Source organism: Trichechus manatus, unplaced genomic scaffold (assembly GCF_000243295.1).
Source record: "Trichechus manatus latirostris isolate Lorelei unplaced genomic scaffold, TriManLat1.0 scaffold00050, whole genome shotgun sequence".
In the NCBI taxonomy this organism is placed as follows: Eukaryota; Metazoa; Chordata; class Mammalia; order Sirenia; family Trichechidae; genus Trichechus; species Trichechus manatus.
The window spans coordinates 16,767,741-16,788,364 of NW_004443986.1; the positions used below are offsets into that span (position 1 = coordinate 16,767,741).

Consider the following 20,624-nt stretch of genomic DNA (forward strand, 5'->3'; position numbering starts at 1 on the left):
GGCACAGACTCACATCTGGGAGGGAGGAATGTATGTCACACTGTAAGAGTACGTGTGGGATGAGATGTGGTGTAGCCATCTCTGGGAGATTAAATCTGCCCGTGAGAAAAATCAAAGCATTGTTGCAGTTTATATGACTCTTTGGGAAGACAAAACAGAAATGTTTAGGGAAAACAGATAGGACAGGTCAGTAACAACTCAAAAACCATGCACAAAAAACAAACAAACAAAAACGGTAAACTTTATCCATACAAAGCCCACTCTGTTCCAGGAACAAAGAGAAACATTCAGACAGAACGTGAACATTCACACACTGCCCAGGAGTTTGAAGTGGCACTCGTCTCATCCTACGTGAAAGGAAAACCCACTAAGGGTTAGGGGTTCGGCTAAGTCAGTGGCCCAACATGAAAGGCAGGTGTTCTGGTGAAACTCCCCTTGGAGACAGCCTGCCACTGCCCCTTCCACAGACAGCCTACGCCCAGTCATTCTCAGCTCCGACTGTTCATTTCAGTGCCTTTGTTAAATATATCTACAATAAGCAGTTCCTTGTAGGGTTCTGCTGTTCTTTGGTACTGATTAATGCTTCTAAAGGATTGAAGCAATCTCTTTACAGTGTTTAAAAGCAAAGATCTTGAAGACTAAAAGTGCGCCTGACCCAAGTCATGGTGTTTTCAATAGCCTCATATGAAGGCGAAAGCTGGACGATGAATAAGGAAGACCAAAGAATTGACGCCTTTGAATTATGGTGTTGGCAAAGAATATTGAATATACCATGGACTGCCAAAAGAATGAGCAAATCTGTCTTGGAAGAAGTACAGCTACAATGCTCATTAGAAGCAAGGATGGCAAGACTATGTCTCACATACTTTGGACAAGTTATCAGGAGGGATCAGTCCCTGGAGAAGGACATCATGCTTGGTAAAGTACAGGATCAGTGAAAAAGAGGATGACCCTCAATGAGATGGATTGACACAGTGGCTACAACAATGGGCTCAAGGATAACAATGATTGTGAGGATCACATAGACCAGGCAGTGTTTCGTTCTGTTGTACACAGGGTCACTGTAAGTCTGAACCAACTCAATGGCACCTAACAACAAAGAATTGAAACAGAACCAGTGATTTAAGATCTAGTTGATATGAAAATAAAATATTAATTGATGAATACCCATTTAAAATCTAGTATGATCACCAGAAAAATCTGTTTATTTTGTAAAACAGGGAACACCAAGAGCAAAGGTTATGTCAGTGGAAAGAGTTTAATTTACCAGATTAAATTTTTTTTGACCCAAATTATTCATCCTTTAACAAACAACTACCACTTACATACACATACACATACACACATACACACACACACTTTTAAAAATACACCATATCATAATGCCTTGGGTCTTAAAAGCTTGCAAGCAGCCATTCAAGGTGCAATAATTGGTCTCTAGTCCACCTAGAGCCACAGAGGAAGGACAGTCAGGAATAGGAGGAGGAAATAGAATATGTGACTAATTGCCTGCATGAGCAACTGCCTCCTTTGCCATGAGACCAGAAGAACTGGATGGTGCCTGGCTACCATTATTGAACACTGATCAAAGATTCTACAGAAGAAACTTGATCAAAAGGGGGAAAATGCAGAACAGAATTTAAATTATCATGGACTCTAGACTTTCTAGAGCCACAAAGGCTAGGTGAACCCCAAAACTATTGCCCTAAAATAATCTTTAATCGTTAAATCAAAAATATCCCCTTAAGTCTTCTTAAAACCAAATAATAGTTTAGCTTAACTGGTAAAGAATGTTTGCCTTGAGCATTATGCTCTTTTAAGATCTATCTAGATGGGATCAAACTGACAACAGCAACTCAAAACATTAGATAGGAACCTTAGCGGGGAGTGAGTTTATGTTAATAGTGGAGGAACAACTCAGAAAAGGAAGGTGAGAATGGTTGCACAATTTGAGAATGTAATAAATGTCACTGAAATGTACACGTAGAAACTTGAATAAGTGGTTTTTTTGTTTTTGTTTTTTGCTAATTCAACATTTTTCAGGTGTATAATTTAGTGATATCAGTTACACTATCAGTTGGAGTTATTAAAAGCTACCACTTATTGAGTGCCATTTTATGCTGGCTACTATTCATGTGTCATGTTACCTTTTTTCATAATATTTTATTGTGTTTATGCTGAAGATTTACACAAAAGTTTAGGTTCCCATTCAATAATTTCTACACAAGTTGTTCACTGACATTGGCTACATTATACACAATGTGTGAACATTCTCATTATTTCTGTTCTGTTTGTTCCATTTCCATTAATCTAGTCTCCCTGCCCCCTGACATTCTTATCTTTGTTTTAAAGTAACTGTTGATGGTTTCTTCTCATGTAGGTGAGTGTGTGTTTTTGCTGTGCATAGTCTGAACAACAACAAATAAAAAAATAAAATAAATTATTTTAAAAATATACCATAACCAAAGGGGTTACTCCATGAAATACAAAGATGGTTCAATTTACCATATAAATAGAAATTTAAAAATCAGATATTGCCTCTATCATCACTGAAAAGACCTTCAACAAAATTCAACACCTATTCTTGGGTTATTTTTTAAGCACTCAAAATAGGAATTGATGGATGCTTTTTTAACATGATAAAACTATATAAACCTCAGTCCCAAAGCCAGCATCTTATTTTGTGGGGAAAGAACTATAGGCAGCCCCACTAAGGTCAAGAACAAGGCAAAGATACCTACTACCTCCACTACTCTTTAGCATTGAATCAGAAGTACAAGCCTAAGCAATCAGACAAGAAAACAATTAGAGCTGTAAAAACAATCAAACTATCTTTATTTGCAAGTGATATGGCATATACCTGGAAAACACAAAAGAAACAATGTTAAAAGCTGAAGCAACCAATAAAAGAATTTAGGACAGTAACAGGATACAAAATTAACGTAAAATAGTCATCATGTAAGTTTGACAACACACTCTGGGAATATGGAGAAACAGACATTGTCGTACATTGCTGGTGGGAATGCAGAATTATATACCATCTAGGGAAGGAAATTTGACAATATCTAACAAAATTACATATTCAATTGCCCTTTAACCCAGCAATCCCGTTTCTAGGAATCTATCCCACAGAAATATTAGCAAAACAATATTGTGCAAAGCACCCTAAATAGTAATTGATGGATAGTTTTTCAACATGATAAAAATACATTAACTGAGACCAGACCCTGTGAGAGAGTGCACTTCAGGCACTATTTGTAATAGAAAAAAACTGAAACACAACCCAAATATCCAGCAATCAAGGGCTGATTAAATAAACTAAGGTACAATGGAGCACTCTGCAGCTTTAAATGAGAAATGAAGAATATCTCTATACATTGTGTGAAGTGACCTCCAAGATATGTTTTTAGTTGAAAACACCGAAGTGGAAAATAGTGTACCATATTTTTACTCAAATAATGCACACCTTCTACGTTTGCTTGCCAACCACACCCTCCACCTCACAAAGTATTTTCGTAAGCATGCTATGCTAATTTATTTTTATAGCAACATGTAAAAAAAATTGGCATAGTGGCGCTTATGAAAATACTTCAAGGGAGGAGGGCACAGTTGGCAAACAAATGTAGAAAAGATGCATGTTATTTGCATAAAAATACGGTATATAGCATGCTATTGTTCATCTAAGAAAGGGAGAAAGGGACTAGGACAAATACTCATATACTAATCCATATGTATTATGTGTGTATGATTTTTACACGTGTATATGTATGCACGTATATGTGTGTATGTATGTATATATGCATAAAGATATGTAATTTTATTAATGAAAGGAAAAAACTTTCCATATATGGTTGTCTACAGCAGAAAGAGGAAACAAGGTAGACAGGGATAAAAGTTAGACTTCTATAAATAAACTTTGTTTTGCAGATTTGACTTTAAAAGCATGTAATATTTTACTTAATTATAGAGCAATTATACAGCCATGAACACAGAAGTCTTTGTGTGGCTCTATTATTAAGGCTAAGAATAATCTTGAATGGAAATAAGCACGTAGACCAACATGACAGTTCTTGGATCATTCTTCCCAAGAAAGAAGTCAAGGTGTGCTGGCTGTGAGGCCAGAGAAAGAGACTAAGTGCTGATTTAGAGACCACAGTGCATGACTTACCTCAACCTTGCTCTCAGGTTCATGGTCAGCAGCGGAGAAGTATACAACCTCTTGCACTTCATCTCTGGGCCGGGCTGAATTTTTCCCAAATACCACCAGACCGTCCTTAGCACGCGGCGGGAAGGCCACAAAACAGTAACTTGGAGGAGCTACAGCCATCCTGAAAAGAGAATGCCGGCAACAGAATGGAAGCAGGCCGAACATGGAACCCTTCCAACCGCAACTTCGTCAAACGTATTTCACCAGCTAAAATAGTTTTAGTATCGAATGGTGTAGAGCTAGCTCATTAAGAGATCCCAGCTGGCAGATGAAGGTGGGGCGCCTGAAGTCGAATTACAGAGCCACGGAGATCAGATACTGTTTAGGACTCGGTGGGATTAAATGAGCTCAGATTTGCAACAAACCCCAGTGGCAGCCAGAAGTGCAGTGATGTAGGACAGAGGGAAGAAGGTTATTGTTCCAGGCAGAAAACACACACTGCAATCTGTCACAGTAACAGAAAAATAAATATACCACATACAGCAGTGCACCATCCAGGGCCTCGGAACTAGAGACTCATGGCTGCCATGTAATGGATTTGGGGATGGTAATGGAGAAATAAGGAGCCCCGGGGGGCGCAATGGTTAAGCGCTTGGCTGCTAACCGAAAGGTCGGCAGTTCAAACCCATTAGCTGCTCTTCAGGAGAAAAGGAAACCCTATGAGCAGTTTTATTCGTGTGTGTGTGTGTGTGTGTGTGTGTGTGTGTGTGTGAAAGTTTACAGTTCAAGTTAATTTCTCATACAAAAATTTATACACATACTGTTTTGTGACATTAGTTGCAATCCCCACAATGTGACAACATACTCCCCCTTTCCACCCCGGGCTCCCTGTGTCCAGCTGACAAGGAATATAAAACAATAACACATGTGAGGGATATGCTTCTCAGTTCAGTCAGATACACCAGACCTAATGGGCAGCTCTTGTCCAAATGCAGGATGAGAGGGCAGGAAGCGACGGGAATTGAGTACTTGTATTCTGTCCTGTAGGGTCGCTATGAATTGCAATCAACTTGACAGCATACAACAACAGTGGGGAAACAGACCTAGAGATAAACTGAAAAATATCCCTTATTTAATATTTTTTACTCTACCTTAATGACCTAAGGAAACCCTGGTGCCATAGTGGTTAAGAGCTGCCTCTGTTAACCGAAAGGTTGGCAGTTCGAATCTACCAGGCACTCCTTGGAAACCCTATGGGGCAGTTCTAGTCCATCCTATAGGATCACTATCAGTCAGAACCTACTCAACAGCAGTGAGTTGGTTTTTTTTGTTTGTTGTTAATGACATAACAGTCAAGCACCCCTTGGTTTTCCTCCCACCTCTCTAGATGCTCCTGGGCTTGCTTGTTCTCTCCTACCTGACGATTAAGTGTCCTCACTGCTTGATTCTTCTTTCCTCATTTAATGCACCTTCTCTCTGGGAAGACTCCCTGGGTGGTGTAAACAGTTAACATGTTAGGCTGCTAACTGAAAGGTTGGAGGTTTGTATCCACTCAGCAGCGCCTCAGAAGAAAGATCTGCCAATCTACTTCTGAAAAATCAGCCATTAAAATCTCTTATGGAGCACAGTTCTACTCTGGCACACATGGGGCCACCATGAGTTGGAACTGACTCAGTGGCAACTGGTCTTTCTGGGAAAACTCATCCATGCCCAGAGTTTCCCTCGTCATTTACGTGCTAATGAATGACCTACTCATTTAATTCCTGCCCAGTTCCCTCCCTGAGCTAGTAACCAATAGACCAAACTGCCTACCTGACATCCAAAGCTGATTTCATCATCTTCCTCCCCAAACTGGTTTCCTTTCCAAAGCTCCCTATTTCAGGAACCATCCTTACCATCTGCTCCTCCATCACCTAACCTGTCATTCAGTCCTGCAGATTTGACCTCCTGTTTCTTTATCCATTCTTCTTCACCTCCAATGCCACCAACCTGGACCAAGCCACCATCATCTCTAGCCAGGACCTCTGCAGTAGTCTCCTCTGAGGTCACCCTACAACGTCTACTATTCCCACTCCAAAACATTCTCCATGTTGCAGCCAAAGTGATCTTTTTTAAAGGGAGATATGATTGTGTCATCCCCTGCTTAAAATTCTGCAGAAGTTTCCCACTGCTCTTACAATAAAGACCAAAATCTATAACCCGGCCCATGTGACTGTGTGAATAAGCTTGTGCCACCCACCCAGCCTCATCTCTCACCACTTATTATCCCATCTCTCAACTCCAGCATGCAGGCCTGTTTCTAGTTCCTGCAATACTTCCAGGGCCTTTGTCAATGCTGCACACTCTTCCCTGAGCACTCCTTTCCCCAACTCCCTACACCAAAACCAACAGCCTAGTTAACTCCTGCTCCTTCACATGTCAGCTGAAATGCTGCCCTCATTTATGTCCTCTACTATACACTCCCACAGTGTCCTGTCCTTTTCCTTTACAGTAACAATCACAAGCTGAAATATTTGTGTAATTACTACCAACAATCAATACTTAGTCTCTCCCCCACCCCAAACTCTAAGCAATATGAAGACAGGAACCATGTCTCTTTTGCACACCACTATAAAAATGCAGCTCTACACAATGTCCTATGCAGAACAGATTTTCAATAAATAATGAACTAATAATGCTCTTTTCTTGTTTCTTAATACTCCACCAAGCTGACACTGACTCTCTGCTACTCTCTTTTCTCACCACCATGCCTCTCTCTGCCTCTGGCTAGAATGCCCTTCCTTTAGTCCAGGGCTTTGAACCAGTTCATTCCAGGTCAAACCCTGCTGCGAATTTGCGTTTCCACCCCCAGATATACTGAATCAGAATCTACATTTTAATAAGATCTCCAGGTGATTCTTATGTATACATAAGAATCTTGTTAAAATGCAGATTCTGATTCAGTATATCTGGGGGTGGAAATTCAAATTCTCAGCAGGGGTTCAAACCCAAATGAACCAGTCAGAAGCCCTGTTTTAAGTCTTTGTGCTTATCCTTCAGGATCTTTCAGGAAGATTTCTATAAAGAACTTAGTCATTTATTCAGCATCCATAAGCACTAATTCACCCAATTTGTGCTAGGTTAATTTAATGTGCATTCATTGTTTGTAAAGGTACTTTTTCAGCTATTTCAAAGAAAGCTCCCTGAGGGTAGGAGCCAAGCCACTCAATTACAGTAGGTTCTTCCCCAACCCCCTGCATTATAAGCACTCAACAAACACTATCTGTTGAACCAACTATTGTATTTGTTATCAACTATCCAACTTAAATGTGTTTTATTTTCTGAGTAAAGCAATATTCTCAAAAGAGCATTAGGCTGGGATTCAAAACCCAGCCTTACCACCTACTAGCTGTTTGAACTTGGGCTAGTCACTTTCCCTCTCTCAACCTAGGTTTCCTCTTCTGCAAATGTTTTTCCCCAGCCCACAGATTTATCATGAGGATCAAGTAAGATGGTGCTTGAGAACACATTTTGCAAATTATGGAGGCTACAGAAGCATAGGATACTTTATTTGGGTTTTGACTGTTAAAACAGAGTAGCATCTCAATTCCTGTTGAGCAAGCCAATCAAAACCAACCTACTCGTTCATAATTGGATCGGTTGTCAAATCGCTGAATCAGCAATACTGTATGTTTAGAAAAGTTTTTGTGAGGGACCATCTCGCTATTCGACATCCAGGCTACTTCAGGTCAGTCTGTGATACACAGCTGGGTGCTTAGAGTTCTTCTCTGCTATGCTCATGGTAGGCCCCTCCCCAGAGTGCAGGGAAGTGGGGAGCCCCCACAACTCTGAAAATAATTCCCTCCTTGCTCAGTAAAATATCCCCCACCCTTCTGTGAGAAAGAATAGCCAGGAAGATAAAGTGATGCCAGTCATTCTTCCCCTAAACCTCTCTCATTTTCACAAAAACTGCATTATCTTCAGACTTAAGGACAGAAAAAGAAATAAAGACATGCAGAATCTGTATGTGCAAAAAGACCTACAATAATTACAAGATACAGTGCCTTTATATAGGGTTCTTGAAGTCCTGGGGTGGTGCAAATGGTTAAATGCTCAGCTGCTAACCGAAAGGTTGGAAGTTGAAATCCACCCACAGGTTCCTAAGAAGAAAAGCCTGTTGATTTACTTCTGAAAAATCAGCCACTGAAAACCAAATGTAGTAGAGTTCTACTCTGATACAAGTGGGGTCACCATGAGCCAGAAAACTCGACAGCAACTGGTTTTTTTATATAGGATTCTTAGAATTTTGGAGAAGAAGGAATTGCTGGCTGAAGCAAATAAAGCCAAACAGATCCAGAAGGAGATAAGACGGGAAAGGATGCATTTACCTTTGCTTGTATGTCTCTCATATGTAATGAGACTTCTCTTCCTCCCCTATCCTGGAGCCACTGCAGAAGTGCCAGCATCTCATCTCTGAGCAGAACCCTACTTTTATTTGAACCTTAAAAATGGTAGGAATCCATAGGTCTTGCATTTACAATCTATATCTATAGAGAATAAAAATAAAACCCACAGAGGCTCTTTGACAAGCACCTATTTTTCAGCCAGGATATCCACTTAGTCAGCAAGTCGTCTGGGTCACTTGACCATGAGGGAGATGTAGGCAGCAGAGGATGTAAGCCCATCTAGACATCTTTTCAAAGAAGCTGGCTATGTCAGGGAGTAGAAAAGGGGATTGCATTGACAAGTAACTCCAATTTTACATATCTACCTAAAAAAATGATCAGACATGTGAACAGGGATTTATGCACAAGTTTATCACAGAGTCATTTATACAGGTGAAAATCAGACCCAAACCTAACTGTCCAGCATCAACGAAATGACTAATAACATATGTTTATATCCACTGATGATGACCACTATAAGACCACTAAAAATCTATTTGTAGAGAAATACTTATGATTTTCAGGGGGAAAAAGAATGTTCCAAAACATCTTAATTATGTAAAGATATGCATTGAAAAAGACTGGAAGGAAATGTACCCAGAATATTAAATGGTAACATTAATCTGCTTCTTCATATTTGGAATTTTTCACATTTGAATTTTTCAGCTCTCACTTTTTTCCCATTAAATTGCTTTTTTTAATTTTTGCTTTTTCATATTTTCCTTTAACTTCTAGTGTTCCCATAGTATTTATACTTATATAATCACAAAAAGGATATAAAAATAAACCCAGGAGAGACTACCTACGTAGGAATTTTATTTTTAAGAGAAAACTGGTTCTACTTCTATTTCCTGACTCATTTAAAATGTAAAAAGGGTCAAATTCCTGTTTGAGTTATTTAAAAACCAGTTGCCCACTGAGTCAACTCCAACTCATGGTGACCCCATGTGTGTCAGAGCAGAACTGTGCTCCATAGGATTTTCAATGGATGATTTTTCAGAAGTAGATCACCAGGCCTTTCTTCTGAGGTGCCTCTGGGTGGACTCGAACCTTCAGCCTTTCAGTTAGCAGCCAAGCATATTAACTGTTTATACCAATAACTGGAATGAAATACTTTATTGAGCATTACAGTTATTTTCTGATATTTTCTTTTACTTTTTTTTTTTTTTACAGTCTGCCAAATTTAGGGTTGCTCAAAGAGTATACAAATCACAAATTGTGATCAGGCACCCACAGTTTTCTAACTGACAAGTAAAACCAAAAATGCTAGACAAGCAGAAAATCAACTCTCTCCTGACTCTGGGATAAAACCCTTCTTAAAGTAATTCCAGGAAACTCAATTCCGTTTCTATTACTTCTCAAAATACTGGTTAGTAAACCAGACATGCAGACTTAAAAAAAAAAAAAAAATCTGACAAAATAACTCATCTATATGCTGCATGATAAAATATGTACTTTGAAATCTTTGTTTGCAGGCATTTTTATAAACTGTTAAATTATTCTTGCATAGCATAAGAAAAAGAGTTGAAGATTTTTCTCTTTTTCCTTTTACAACCTTATATATCATTATGATGTATCATATTCTTCCTTCACAAAGGAAAATAAACAAAAATTCAATTAACTCCCAATTATACATGCTAAGAGAAATTTATAGCATGAAAAAAGATTTTTAATAATTTATATTGGGCTTTGAAAAACAGAGGATAACCATTTAATAATGGATTTTCTATTATAATTACACTCTACTTAAACCAGCATTATAATCAGTGAACAGAGCTTATCCAGAATTAGAGCCATGGTTGATGGCGTTCTTTTTAACTTGCTTGTTTTGAGGAACAATGCTGAAGCTGTTCTCTCAGCCATGGCGACCCTAGGCAAAGATGCTGGGTTGGGAGGACGGTGTTAGGCCACAGGCTTGAAACTGAAGCCAGGTGTTTTCTAAATTGCATACAGTATGCATCTTGTGGGTCATGAAAGCACTTCAGAGGACAGGATGAGTATTTTTTAGACTATACTAGACTAGAAAAGAATATATCCATCTCACATAGTAAGGGTAAGTGTTGTTACAAGAAACTTTAATTTTAATTTAGCTATACATATTTAGACATATGCGTGTGTGTATATACTGGGTTGAGATACAACATTTCTCTCTTACTGTGGGTCTGAAGCAAAAAAAAAATCTTTAAAGCAACGGACTTGAAAGATAGACCTACTGAATAAAGCTTCTTTGTGGTAAATGCCAATTAAGATTCTTGCCAGGGGTTGGCAATAAACTAACAGTCCCAATTAACAAAACCCTCTAATTTAACTCCCAAAGATGGTTGAACTGACAGGCGTTTCCTAGGAAGTACTTGTTAAGAATATTTTAAAGTACATTTACCTGTATGCTCCATCTATTTACCCGTTGCTGTTGAGTCGATTCTGACTCATAGCGACCCTACAGGACAGAGTAGACTGCCCCATAGGATTTCCAAGGAGTGGTTGGTAGATTCAAACTTCCAACCTTTTGTTTAGCAGCCGAGTTCTGAACCACTGCGTCACCAGGGCTCCAAGAAATAGACTTAAAGATTTTTGTCTTTTTCCTTTTACAACCTATTTAAGCTTTCTAAATTCTCAAACTGAAATTACTTTTAATGTTGTGTGCTATTGGAGGAAAGGGGGTATTAAATACTGGATGTTGGGATACGGATGAAATCTATAAATATTTAAACATCATGAAGCCGGTATCATTTTTGTGATAAAAGTCCGATTATGTATTAGCTAGCACTTTCCCCCTCTTCCCCCACCTCCAGTCATGTCTCAGTATAAGCCACCAGTTTTCCTTTAGACCAACAGAACTTGCTAAGAAATATTCTCTATCTGCATTGTCCAATATGGAAGCCATTAGCCACGGGAGGCTACTGAGTACTTAACATGTGGCCAGTACAACTCTGGAACTGAATCTTTAATTAATTTAAATAGCCACACGTGGCTAGAGGCTACAGTACTGGACAGCTTTGGCTAGTGTGCCAACAGCTGGGGTGAAATATCCCCAAGCTCAATTTCTAACCATCCTGGTCCCTCTTATCAAAGTTCTTTTAAGATTCATGACTTCCTGCTGGGAACAGATATTAGTGCTTCTCCGAGGCTCACTGAAAAGGAGCCACATCTGCCAATATCCCCCCTCTGACGGGTGACAGGAGGCTGGAGGTAAGCCTTGTGGGTTGGAGTACTGTACTCCAGTAACTAGGAAACAGCTTTAGGAATGTCCAGACCAGGAGGGAGGCAGCTGCATGAAAGAAACGGTCTTTGTCTTCAAGTTCAGTGAGGACTTATTGAAGGGTGTGAGTGCTCTGAGCCAGGGCAGAGGTTTTCTTCGCCTGCCTGCCGAACTGTCTTGCCACTTTATCTCGGTGAAGCTATGGAGTGTCCCTCAGCAGTCATCTTATGCAGTAATAAGAAAGCCCTGAGTTGCCTGAGAGCGAGAACATGACCGCCTAGATAAGCTAAAGGCTTATTAACTGTCTCGCAAGTAACTTCGACAAAGCGCATTTATTGCAAAAAACAAATGAAACCCAAACATCCACCTAGGATTCCCTAGGCTCTACGCTCCCAGCTTGACTGAGCAGAATGGGCAAGTTTAAATTCAACACCTGTGAATTAGCACCTTCCCGAAAGGCAAAGAAGAAAACCTTCTAGTTTTTACTGACTGATAAATTTGCTTTTTAGATTACTGACACACCTGGTAAAGTGAGAACAGGATAAGTGATACTCACTTATAAATGGATTCTTCTGTTGTATATTTATTATTGAAATAATAAGGAATAAGTGAAGCATCTGGCAAAGGAATTACCTAACAACTGAAAACCACAACTGATCAAAGTTCATATAAATTAGCTCAGGCTCATCTAACCCTTTCTGAAAGAAACAAGGATTCTGCCAAGCAGGTGTTTCATTGAAAGCTCTAAATAGTAAAGCATAAAGCAGTAGGACTCCACCGTCAGTAAAGTCTAGCTTCTAATAGTCAGTGTACTGAATGAGGAGCTCTCCAATGGGAAAGAGACCATATAAGATATTCGGTGAGTAAGCAGGCTTGTCAGTTTATCGTCCTTTGGTGGCTTATGTGTTGCTGTGATGCTGGAAGCTGTGTCACTGGTATTTCAAATACCAGCAGGTGACCCATGGTGACAGGTTTTAGCAGAGCTTCCAGACTAAGACAGACTAGGAAGAAAGGCCTGGTGATCTACTTCTGAAAATTAGCCAATGAAAACTCTATGGATCACAAAATATAGTCCAAGACTTGGACTCCCTTACTTTGGACGTGTCATCGGGAGGGACCAATCGCTCAAGAAGGACATCGTGTTTGGTAAAGTGGACGACTAGTGAAAGTAGGGAAACCCTCAATGAGGTGAACTGACACTATAGTCACAAAAATGGCTTCAAACATACCAACAATTATGAAGCCAGCACAGGACCAGCAGCATTTCATTCTGTCATATGTGGGGTCAACGTAAGTCAGAGCCGACTCAAAGGCAACTAACAACAAGCAGGCTTGGAGTCAGCCTGGGTTCAAATCTCAGCCCTGTCACTTCTCTAAGCCCTTATATAACGGGGATAAGGATAGGTAGCATCGTCCTTCCAGGGCTGTAGTAAAGTTTAAATAATATGAAACGTGCAAGTACTTGTAAAGTGCTTGGAATACCACCTGCGACGCAGTAAGGGCACACTCATTATGTGCCACAAGGATGAGAGAAAGGTACACGAGGAAAGCTGTTGCTTTGTCAAAATCTGATCTGTTCAGACATTCAGGGATTTAGATTTTCCCCTGCGGTATTTAAATGCTTTTTCAAACCTTCTGAGGATTCGCTTCATTGTCACTTGATGTCTTTTTTTTTTTCTCCCAGTTGCCACTGAGTCGACTCTGACTCATGACAACCCCATGTGTGTCAGAGTAGAGCTGTGATCCATAGGGTTTTCAATGGCTGATTTTTTCAGAAGTAGACCGCCAGGCCTTTTTTTTAATTTTTTTTTCCTGAGGTGCCTCTGGGTGGACTCCAATCTCTAACCTCCTGATTAGCAGTGGAGCATGTTAACGATTTGCACCACAACTGCTTAATAGTCCCTTTCTCTAACATCAAGGGCAATACTTCTCTCCGACAGTTAAATCCTTGCAGCCCTCAGTGCCACTTCTCAGCTGGCATACTTCCCGGTGGCATGGTGTGGGACAGGGTGGCAGGCGGCAGATGTGTGTGTTTGGCCCAGAGTGTCAGCCTAGATCGTGCTTTTAAAAAATCTGAATTAGCAACTAACATTTTAAAATCCAGAGATTTCCCATAGAAACGCAGGTGCCTGGCTTCTCTTGAAAACTCAAAAGATCTGGTGGCACTGGGCCCCCATTCCTGTACCAGAGCATGGTGGCGTGAGCAGTGGCCCCTCTCACTGGCACTTGTACTCTCCATAGTCCCCTCCACTCCCTGACACTGAGGTCAGGGAAAATCCCGCCTATCCTCATCCATGTGCTATTGCTCGCTCGCACTCTCTCTCTCTATTTTAATGTCAGGTCAATTGTACTCATTTACAACGCCAGCCTGGCCCTGCAGACCCTTGCATACAGGAGCAAGAGAATGGCACGCTTTACAGACACACAGACCCTCGTTCACATTCTGGCTCCACCCACTGCCTTACAGATGAAGGTGCGTGAAGCCCATCTCTGGTTACTTTGAGAGAGGGAGGTTTTATTCTCCCTCCACTGGTAGGATAAACAGGAGTCTCTTGTCATACCATTTGGCTTTAGAACTAGGAAAGCAAACTGCATGACAATCAGGAAGATTTGGACTGACTGTGTATTTATTTTATGTCTTACTGTTGTTTAAGTGTTTTACATTTTTCACTACATTAAAGAAATGAAGTCTCATCCAACTTTTTTTTTAATGTCTTTTTTTAAAGTTTTTTTCACTTAAAATAGATACATGGTAAGTCCTTCAGTGACTATCATGACTTTTCTGCTTTGGAAAAGAAAATGAAAATTTGCAAGAAAACTGAAGACTTAAATGCCATTTCAAGTAGCTGAATATTTCTAAATCACTAAATCTTGCTAAGAATATCTTTTGGCTAATTTTTTTCCGTAATAGCTGGAATTATCACAGACCAACTTGTTATTCCTTTCTAAAAATACTGCAATTTAGGTGAGTGGGAGTGGGGAAATGAAGAGAGCATCTGTTTAAAAATTGAAAAGCCAAGCCCCTAGGAAATTGATAGCTACTCAACTTGGCTGTAACCCCTGAAATTTACTGCCACACCCTCTCCTCCAAATACAGCTAATTTTACATGACCATAAAATTAAAACAACAAAACAAATTTATTATCTGTAATTGGTTATCTACATATCTCAACAGAAAGCCAGGAAATATACATAAAAGATGGAAACATGCTGGAGAAATCAAAAGAGGTCCCAAAAATGTATATATGGTATCATTCACATTATGTATATTACCTAGATGATGGAAAAAGATCACAAAGAAATACAGCAAAATATTAGGAGTGACAGTATCTCTGGGTCATACGACTATGAACAATTTCTTCACCTGTCTATATATTAACGCATTCTCATATTTTCTACATGAAAATGTAGAATTTGTGATGGAAACTCTTTTAAGAGAAGAAAAAAAGAAAAGGAAGAGTTACAATTAAAATAATGGTATCCAAACTCACTACAGCTAAAGAATATGGGCTTGCAGTGGAGCAGAAACTGGGGGTGGGGAGGTGGGGGTAGGAAAACACACACACACAGCTCAGCCATGGCAAATGAACTCATTTTATCTTCTGGCCCCATCTGAATCTACCTCATTTGTAAGATATGGTCAAAATGGGACATATGAACTAAAGGGAAATCTCCAATGTCTTGATTCTGTATAGAGATTTTTATTTGATCTCATGTGACAGACTAACCGCTAAGGAAATGTAGAGTTTTCTGTAGCCAAATGGAACGCTATGCTCCAAAATCTACATTTATTCATAGAATAAGTAAGTGGGTAATTTGGTCACTTTACAAAAGGATTCAAGTCAGTCTAGAATGCATTCTACGATGCAAAATATTCTTGTATGTTTCTCGGTTTTTTAATGTCAAAAAATTTCATGCACACCCCTCCAAAATAGTAATCGTAGTTAGTTGGGAAAAATACGTAATGAATGTATGTTATGAATTGAGTAACACTTTCAATGGGTTTGTATGTTCCCAAAGACAACAGAATCTTTAGCCATTTGAAAATCATGGTGCAGATATACATAGCTCATTATTTAGTCTGTATGCATTCAATGCTGGGACACACATGGATTCAAGGACCACTGCAAAAGCTCCACCACACCCAGTGATCCTCTGCCAGCTGCTCTGGTACATTTTAAAAATGGTTCTACTTTAAAAAACCCAGGCTGCATGCACAGCTATTTTTCCAGAGCTCTTTTAGAGCGGGGGGAGAGGGAAGGGAGGTGAGTTGAGAGGCATTCTGTGAATATTCCTCCTAGATACAAGGATTAAAAAAAAAAAAAAAAAAAAAAACAGGCAGGAGTACGTAAATAGCTTAAGCAGAAATCATTTTTTCACTCCATCTAGCCAAATTAGAAAAATATAGTCAGATCGAGTTCATTGTCACGAAAATATTCTCCCAATACATTGCAGGTTGGAATATAGTGTTGCATCTTTCATAATAAAAAGAAAGAAAATGACTTGTGTCGCATTAATGGTATAGGTTAGACTGGTATAGTCAGGATAATCACTCTTGGAAGTTACACTGTGGCTTTTCAATAAAGAGTCAGATAGACCAGGATTCTAGGGGTAGTTCCTCCACTTACTAAATTCTTCATCTGTAAAATGTGGCCAGGATGTCTGCCATGTAGTACTATGGGGATTAAATGAGATAATATATGTAGAGGGTCTAGAAAGAAAACATTTAAGAAAGGTTTATTCCCTTAACTCGTTCTCGAAGAACAGGGTTCTGGGAATGTAATGGTAATGGAGACAGAGGAAGAAGAATGTGTTTGAAATAGGCAGGCATGTGGTCAGCTGCAAAAAGCATTCTCTGTGGGAAAGATCTGGGAACTACTGAGCAAGCCGCATCTAAGGTCCTCTCATTTCCTTCTTCTGTTCTCATTTCTGACATTGCTGCCATTGTGTCCACCAATTTGGCAAGGTTGCTCTGAATTATGACCTTTCTATTCCCACCATCTGTTTTCCTCTCCCATCTAAATAGTGCATTGTCTACTCTGATCTTTTCCCGTTAATGTGATTTGATATGTACCTGTTAATTCTGTAAACTGGGATGAAACACATATCCTCCCAACCAGTCTTAAAAAGATAGTTGGCCACTTCACTCTTGGTACCTGTAAAAAAAATAACTAAATATTCATTTCCCACAGAAGAAACAAAGTAATAAAGATGTAAATCCTGACAGTGTGAAACCAGAAGGTTACTTTATGCCTAGCAAAATGGACATACAAACAATTTTGTAAATGTCTAGAGCTATTTGCTGTGATTTATTTTACCATTGGGGAATTTATCTCATTTAGTTGTCGAAGGAACCTATGTACATACATATTAATATATTAGTGTGTATATGCATAATATACAACGCACTATATAAAATGCAGCGCTGGAAGTGCTCACTTCTCTGTGCCATGAAATATGGAAGACAACTACCTTGCCAACTGACTGGAAGAGATCTATATATGTGCCCATTCCAAAGAAAGGTAACCCAACAGAATACAGAAATTACTGAACAATATCATTAATATCAAACACAAGTAAAATTTTGCTGAAGATGATTCAAAATGGGTTACAGCAATACATCAACAGGGAACTGCCAGAAATTCAAACCAGATTCACAAGAGGATGTGGAACAAGGGGTATCACTGCTGATGTCAGATGGATCCTGGCTGACAGCAGAGAATATCAGAAAGATATTTACCTGTGTTTTACTGACTATGTAAAGGCATTCTACTCTGTGCATAATAACAAATTATGGATAACATTGTAAAGAATGGGTATTCCAGAACACTTAATTGTGCTCATGTGGAACCTGTACATACACCAACAGGCAGTCATTCAAACAGAACAAGAGGATACCTCATGGTTTAAAATCAGCAAAGGTGTGTGTCAGGTTTGTATTCTTTCACCAAATTTTGTTCAATCTGTACGCTGAGCAAATAATCAGAGAAGCTGGACTATATGAGGAGAAACACAGCATCAGGACTGGAGGAAGACTCATTAACAACCTGCAATATGCGGATGACACAACCTTGCTTTCTGAAAGTGAAGGGGACTTGAAGCACTGACTGATAAAGATCAAGGACTACAGCCTTCAGTATGGATTATACCTCAACATAAAGAAAACAAAAATCCTCAAAACTGGACCAATAAGCAATATTATGATAAACAGAAAAAATATGGAAGTTGTCAAGGATTTCATTTTACTTGGATCCACAATCAATACCCATGGAAGGAGCAGTCGAGAAATCAAATGACATGTTGCATTGCAAAAATCTACTGCAAAAGACCTCTTTAAAGTGCTAAAAACCAAAGATGTCACCTTGAGGACTAAGGTGTGCCTGACCGAAGCCATGGAATTTTTAATCATCTCACATGCATTTGAAAGCTGGACAATGAATAAGGAAGACTGAAGAAGAACTGATACATAGAATTAGGGCGCTGGTGAAGAATATTGAATATATCATGGACTGCCAGAAGAATGAACAAATCTGTCTTAGAAGAAGTACAGCCAGAATGCTCTTTAGAATCAAGGATGGCAAGATTTCATCTCACTCACTTTAGGCATGTTATCAGGAGGAACCAATCCCTGGAAAAGGACATCAAGTTTGGTAAAGGAGAGGGTAAGCAAAAAAGAGGAAGACCCTCAACAAGATGAACTGCAACACTGGCTGCAACAGGCTCAAACACAGCAGGGATCACGAGGATGGCACAGGACCGGGCAGTGTTTTGTTCTGTTGTACACAGGGTCGCTATGAGTTGAAACCAACTCCATGGCACCTAACAACAACATATGCATAGATGTATATACATATATATACATATACATTTATGTAAATTAAAGTATATACTGTATGTATACATGTATATGTGTGTATGGATATATAGAGAGAGAAACAGAATGAGTCTGTACGTGGATAGGAAAGGACCTGGAAAAAGAATTAGTATTGAGGGTGGAGATGGGAGTAAGGGTAGGGATAGATATAAAGATAGAATCTCTAAATTTTACTAATCTAGTGATGTAGTTTTATATTTTTACAGCAAATTTATATAACTTCATATGCTTTTTAATTATTAAAATAATAATCTGATTACTTTAGTGCTTAAGAAGAACACTTTAAGACATTTCATTAATTCTTTCATTCACTAGGGCACTGTTAAATACAGTAAAACACACACATACAAGGGTTTTACTTTAAGAGAGAGGAGAAAGACATTCAGGAGGGTTTTTAATTAGGATTTCTAAGAAGTCCGATGAGTTACTGACATACATTTTGAACCCCTAACCACCTACAAGCTTGGACTTCTTCTTTCAGTACCAGTCTTGATCATATGCTACCTCTTGAAATGGCTGAACATCAACGAGTTATTTCTGGTACAGTGACTCTGTATATTCTTTCCATCTTCTTTTGATGCTTACTGCATCGTTTAATGTTTTCTGTAGAATTCTTCAATATTGCAACTCAAGGCTTCAATTTTTTCTTCCATTATTTCATCTTGAGAAATATCGAGTCTGTTATTCCCTTTTGGTTTTCTAACTGCAGGTCTTTGCACATTTCAGTATAATACTTTACTTTGTCTTCTCGAGCCTCCCTTTAAAATCTTCTGTTCAGCTTTTACTTCATTTCTTCCATTCACTTTAGCTACTCTGGGTTCAAGAGCAAGTTTCAGAGTCTCTTCTGACATCTATTTTGGTCTTTTTTTTATGTCCTTTCAAAGACCTTTTATTTTCTTCATGTATGATATCCTTGATGTCATCCCACAACTCGTCTGATCTTTGGTCATCAGTGTTCAATGCGTCAAATCTATTCCTGAGATGGTCTCTCAGGTCAGGTGGGATATATTCAAGGTCAAATTTTGGCTCTCATGGACTTGTTTTAATTTTCTTCAGCTTCAGCTTGAACTTGCACATGAGCAATTGATGGTCTGTTCTGCAGTCAGCCCCTGGCCTTGTTCTCACTGATGATATTGAGCTTCTCCATTGTCTCTTTCCACATTATCTTGTCAATTTGATTCCTGTGTCCAATGGTACTGAAGAAAGAAGTTCAAGATGCACTGAAGGCACTGGCAAAAAACAAGGCTCCAGGAACTGACAGAACACCAGTTGAGATGTTTCAACAAACAAATGCAGTGCTGGAAGCGCTCACTCATCTATGCCAAGAAATTTGGAAGACAGCTATGTGGCCAGTCTACTGGAAGGGATCCATATGCATGTCCATTCCAAAGAAAAATCCAACAGAATGTAGAAATTATCGAACAATATCACTAATATCGCACGCAAGTAAAATCATGCTAAAGATAATTCAAAAGCTGTTGTATCAGTACATTGACAGGGAACTGCCCGAAATTCAAGCTGGATTCAGGGGAGGACGTGGAATGAGGGATATTATTGCTGATGTCAGTTGGATCTTGGCTGAAAGCAGAGAATACCAGAAGGATATTTACCTGTGTTTTACTGACTATGCAAAGGATGCGACTATGTGGATCATAACAAATTATGGACAACACTGCAAAGAATGGGAATTCCAGAACACTTCATTGTGCTCATGTGGAACCTGTATTAGACCAAGAGGCAGTCGTTCAAACAGAACAAGGGGATACTGCATGGCTTAAAATCAGGAAAGGTGTGTGTCAGGGTTGTATCCTTTCACCATACTTATTCAATCTGTATGTTGAGCAAATAATTTGAGAAGCTGGGTTATTTGAAGAAAAACATGGCATCAGGATGGGAGGAAGGCTCATTAACCTGCGATATGCAGATGATACAACCTTGCGTGCTGAAAGTGAAGAGGACTTGAAGCACTTACTGATGAAG

At 39.3% G+C, this 20,624-nt stretch overlaps 1 protein-coding gene across 2 annotated transcripts in view; it reads right to left on the reverse strand.

Annotated features, from left to right (window-relative positions):
- Window positions 1–20,624, reverse strand: part of SCRN1 (secernin 1) — a 68,643-nt gene that overhangs the window by 40,893 nt on the left and 7,126 nt on the right. Inside the window, exon 1 of one of the 2 annotated variants that reach the window (XM_004377496.2) lies at window positions 4,169–4,680. In XM_004377496.2, coding sequence (XP_004377553.1) covers window positions 4,169–4,372 — 204 coding nt within the window. In that variant the 5' untranslated portion in view covers window positions 4,373–4,680. Of the gene's footprint in view, window positions 1–4,168; window positions 4,681–20,624 lie in introns of those variants that run through there. The other variant, XM_023732363.1, reaches the window with a different exon arrangement.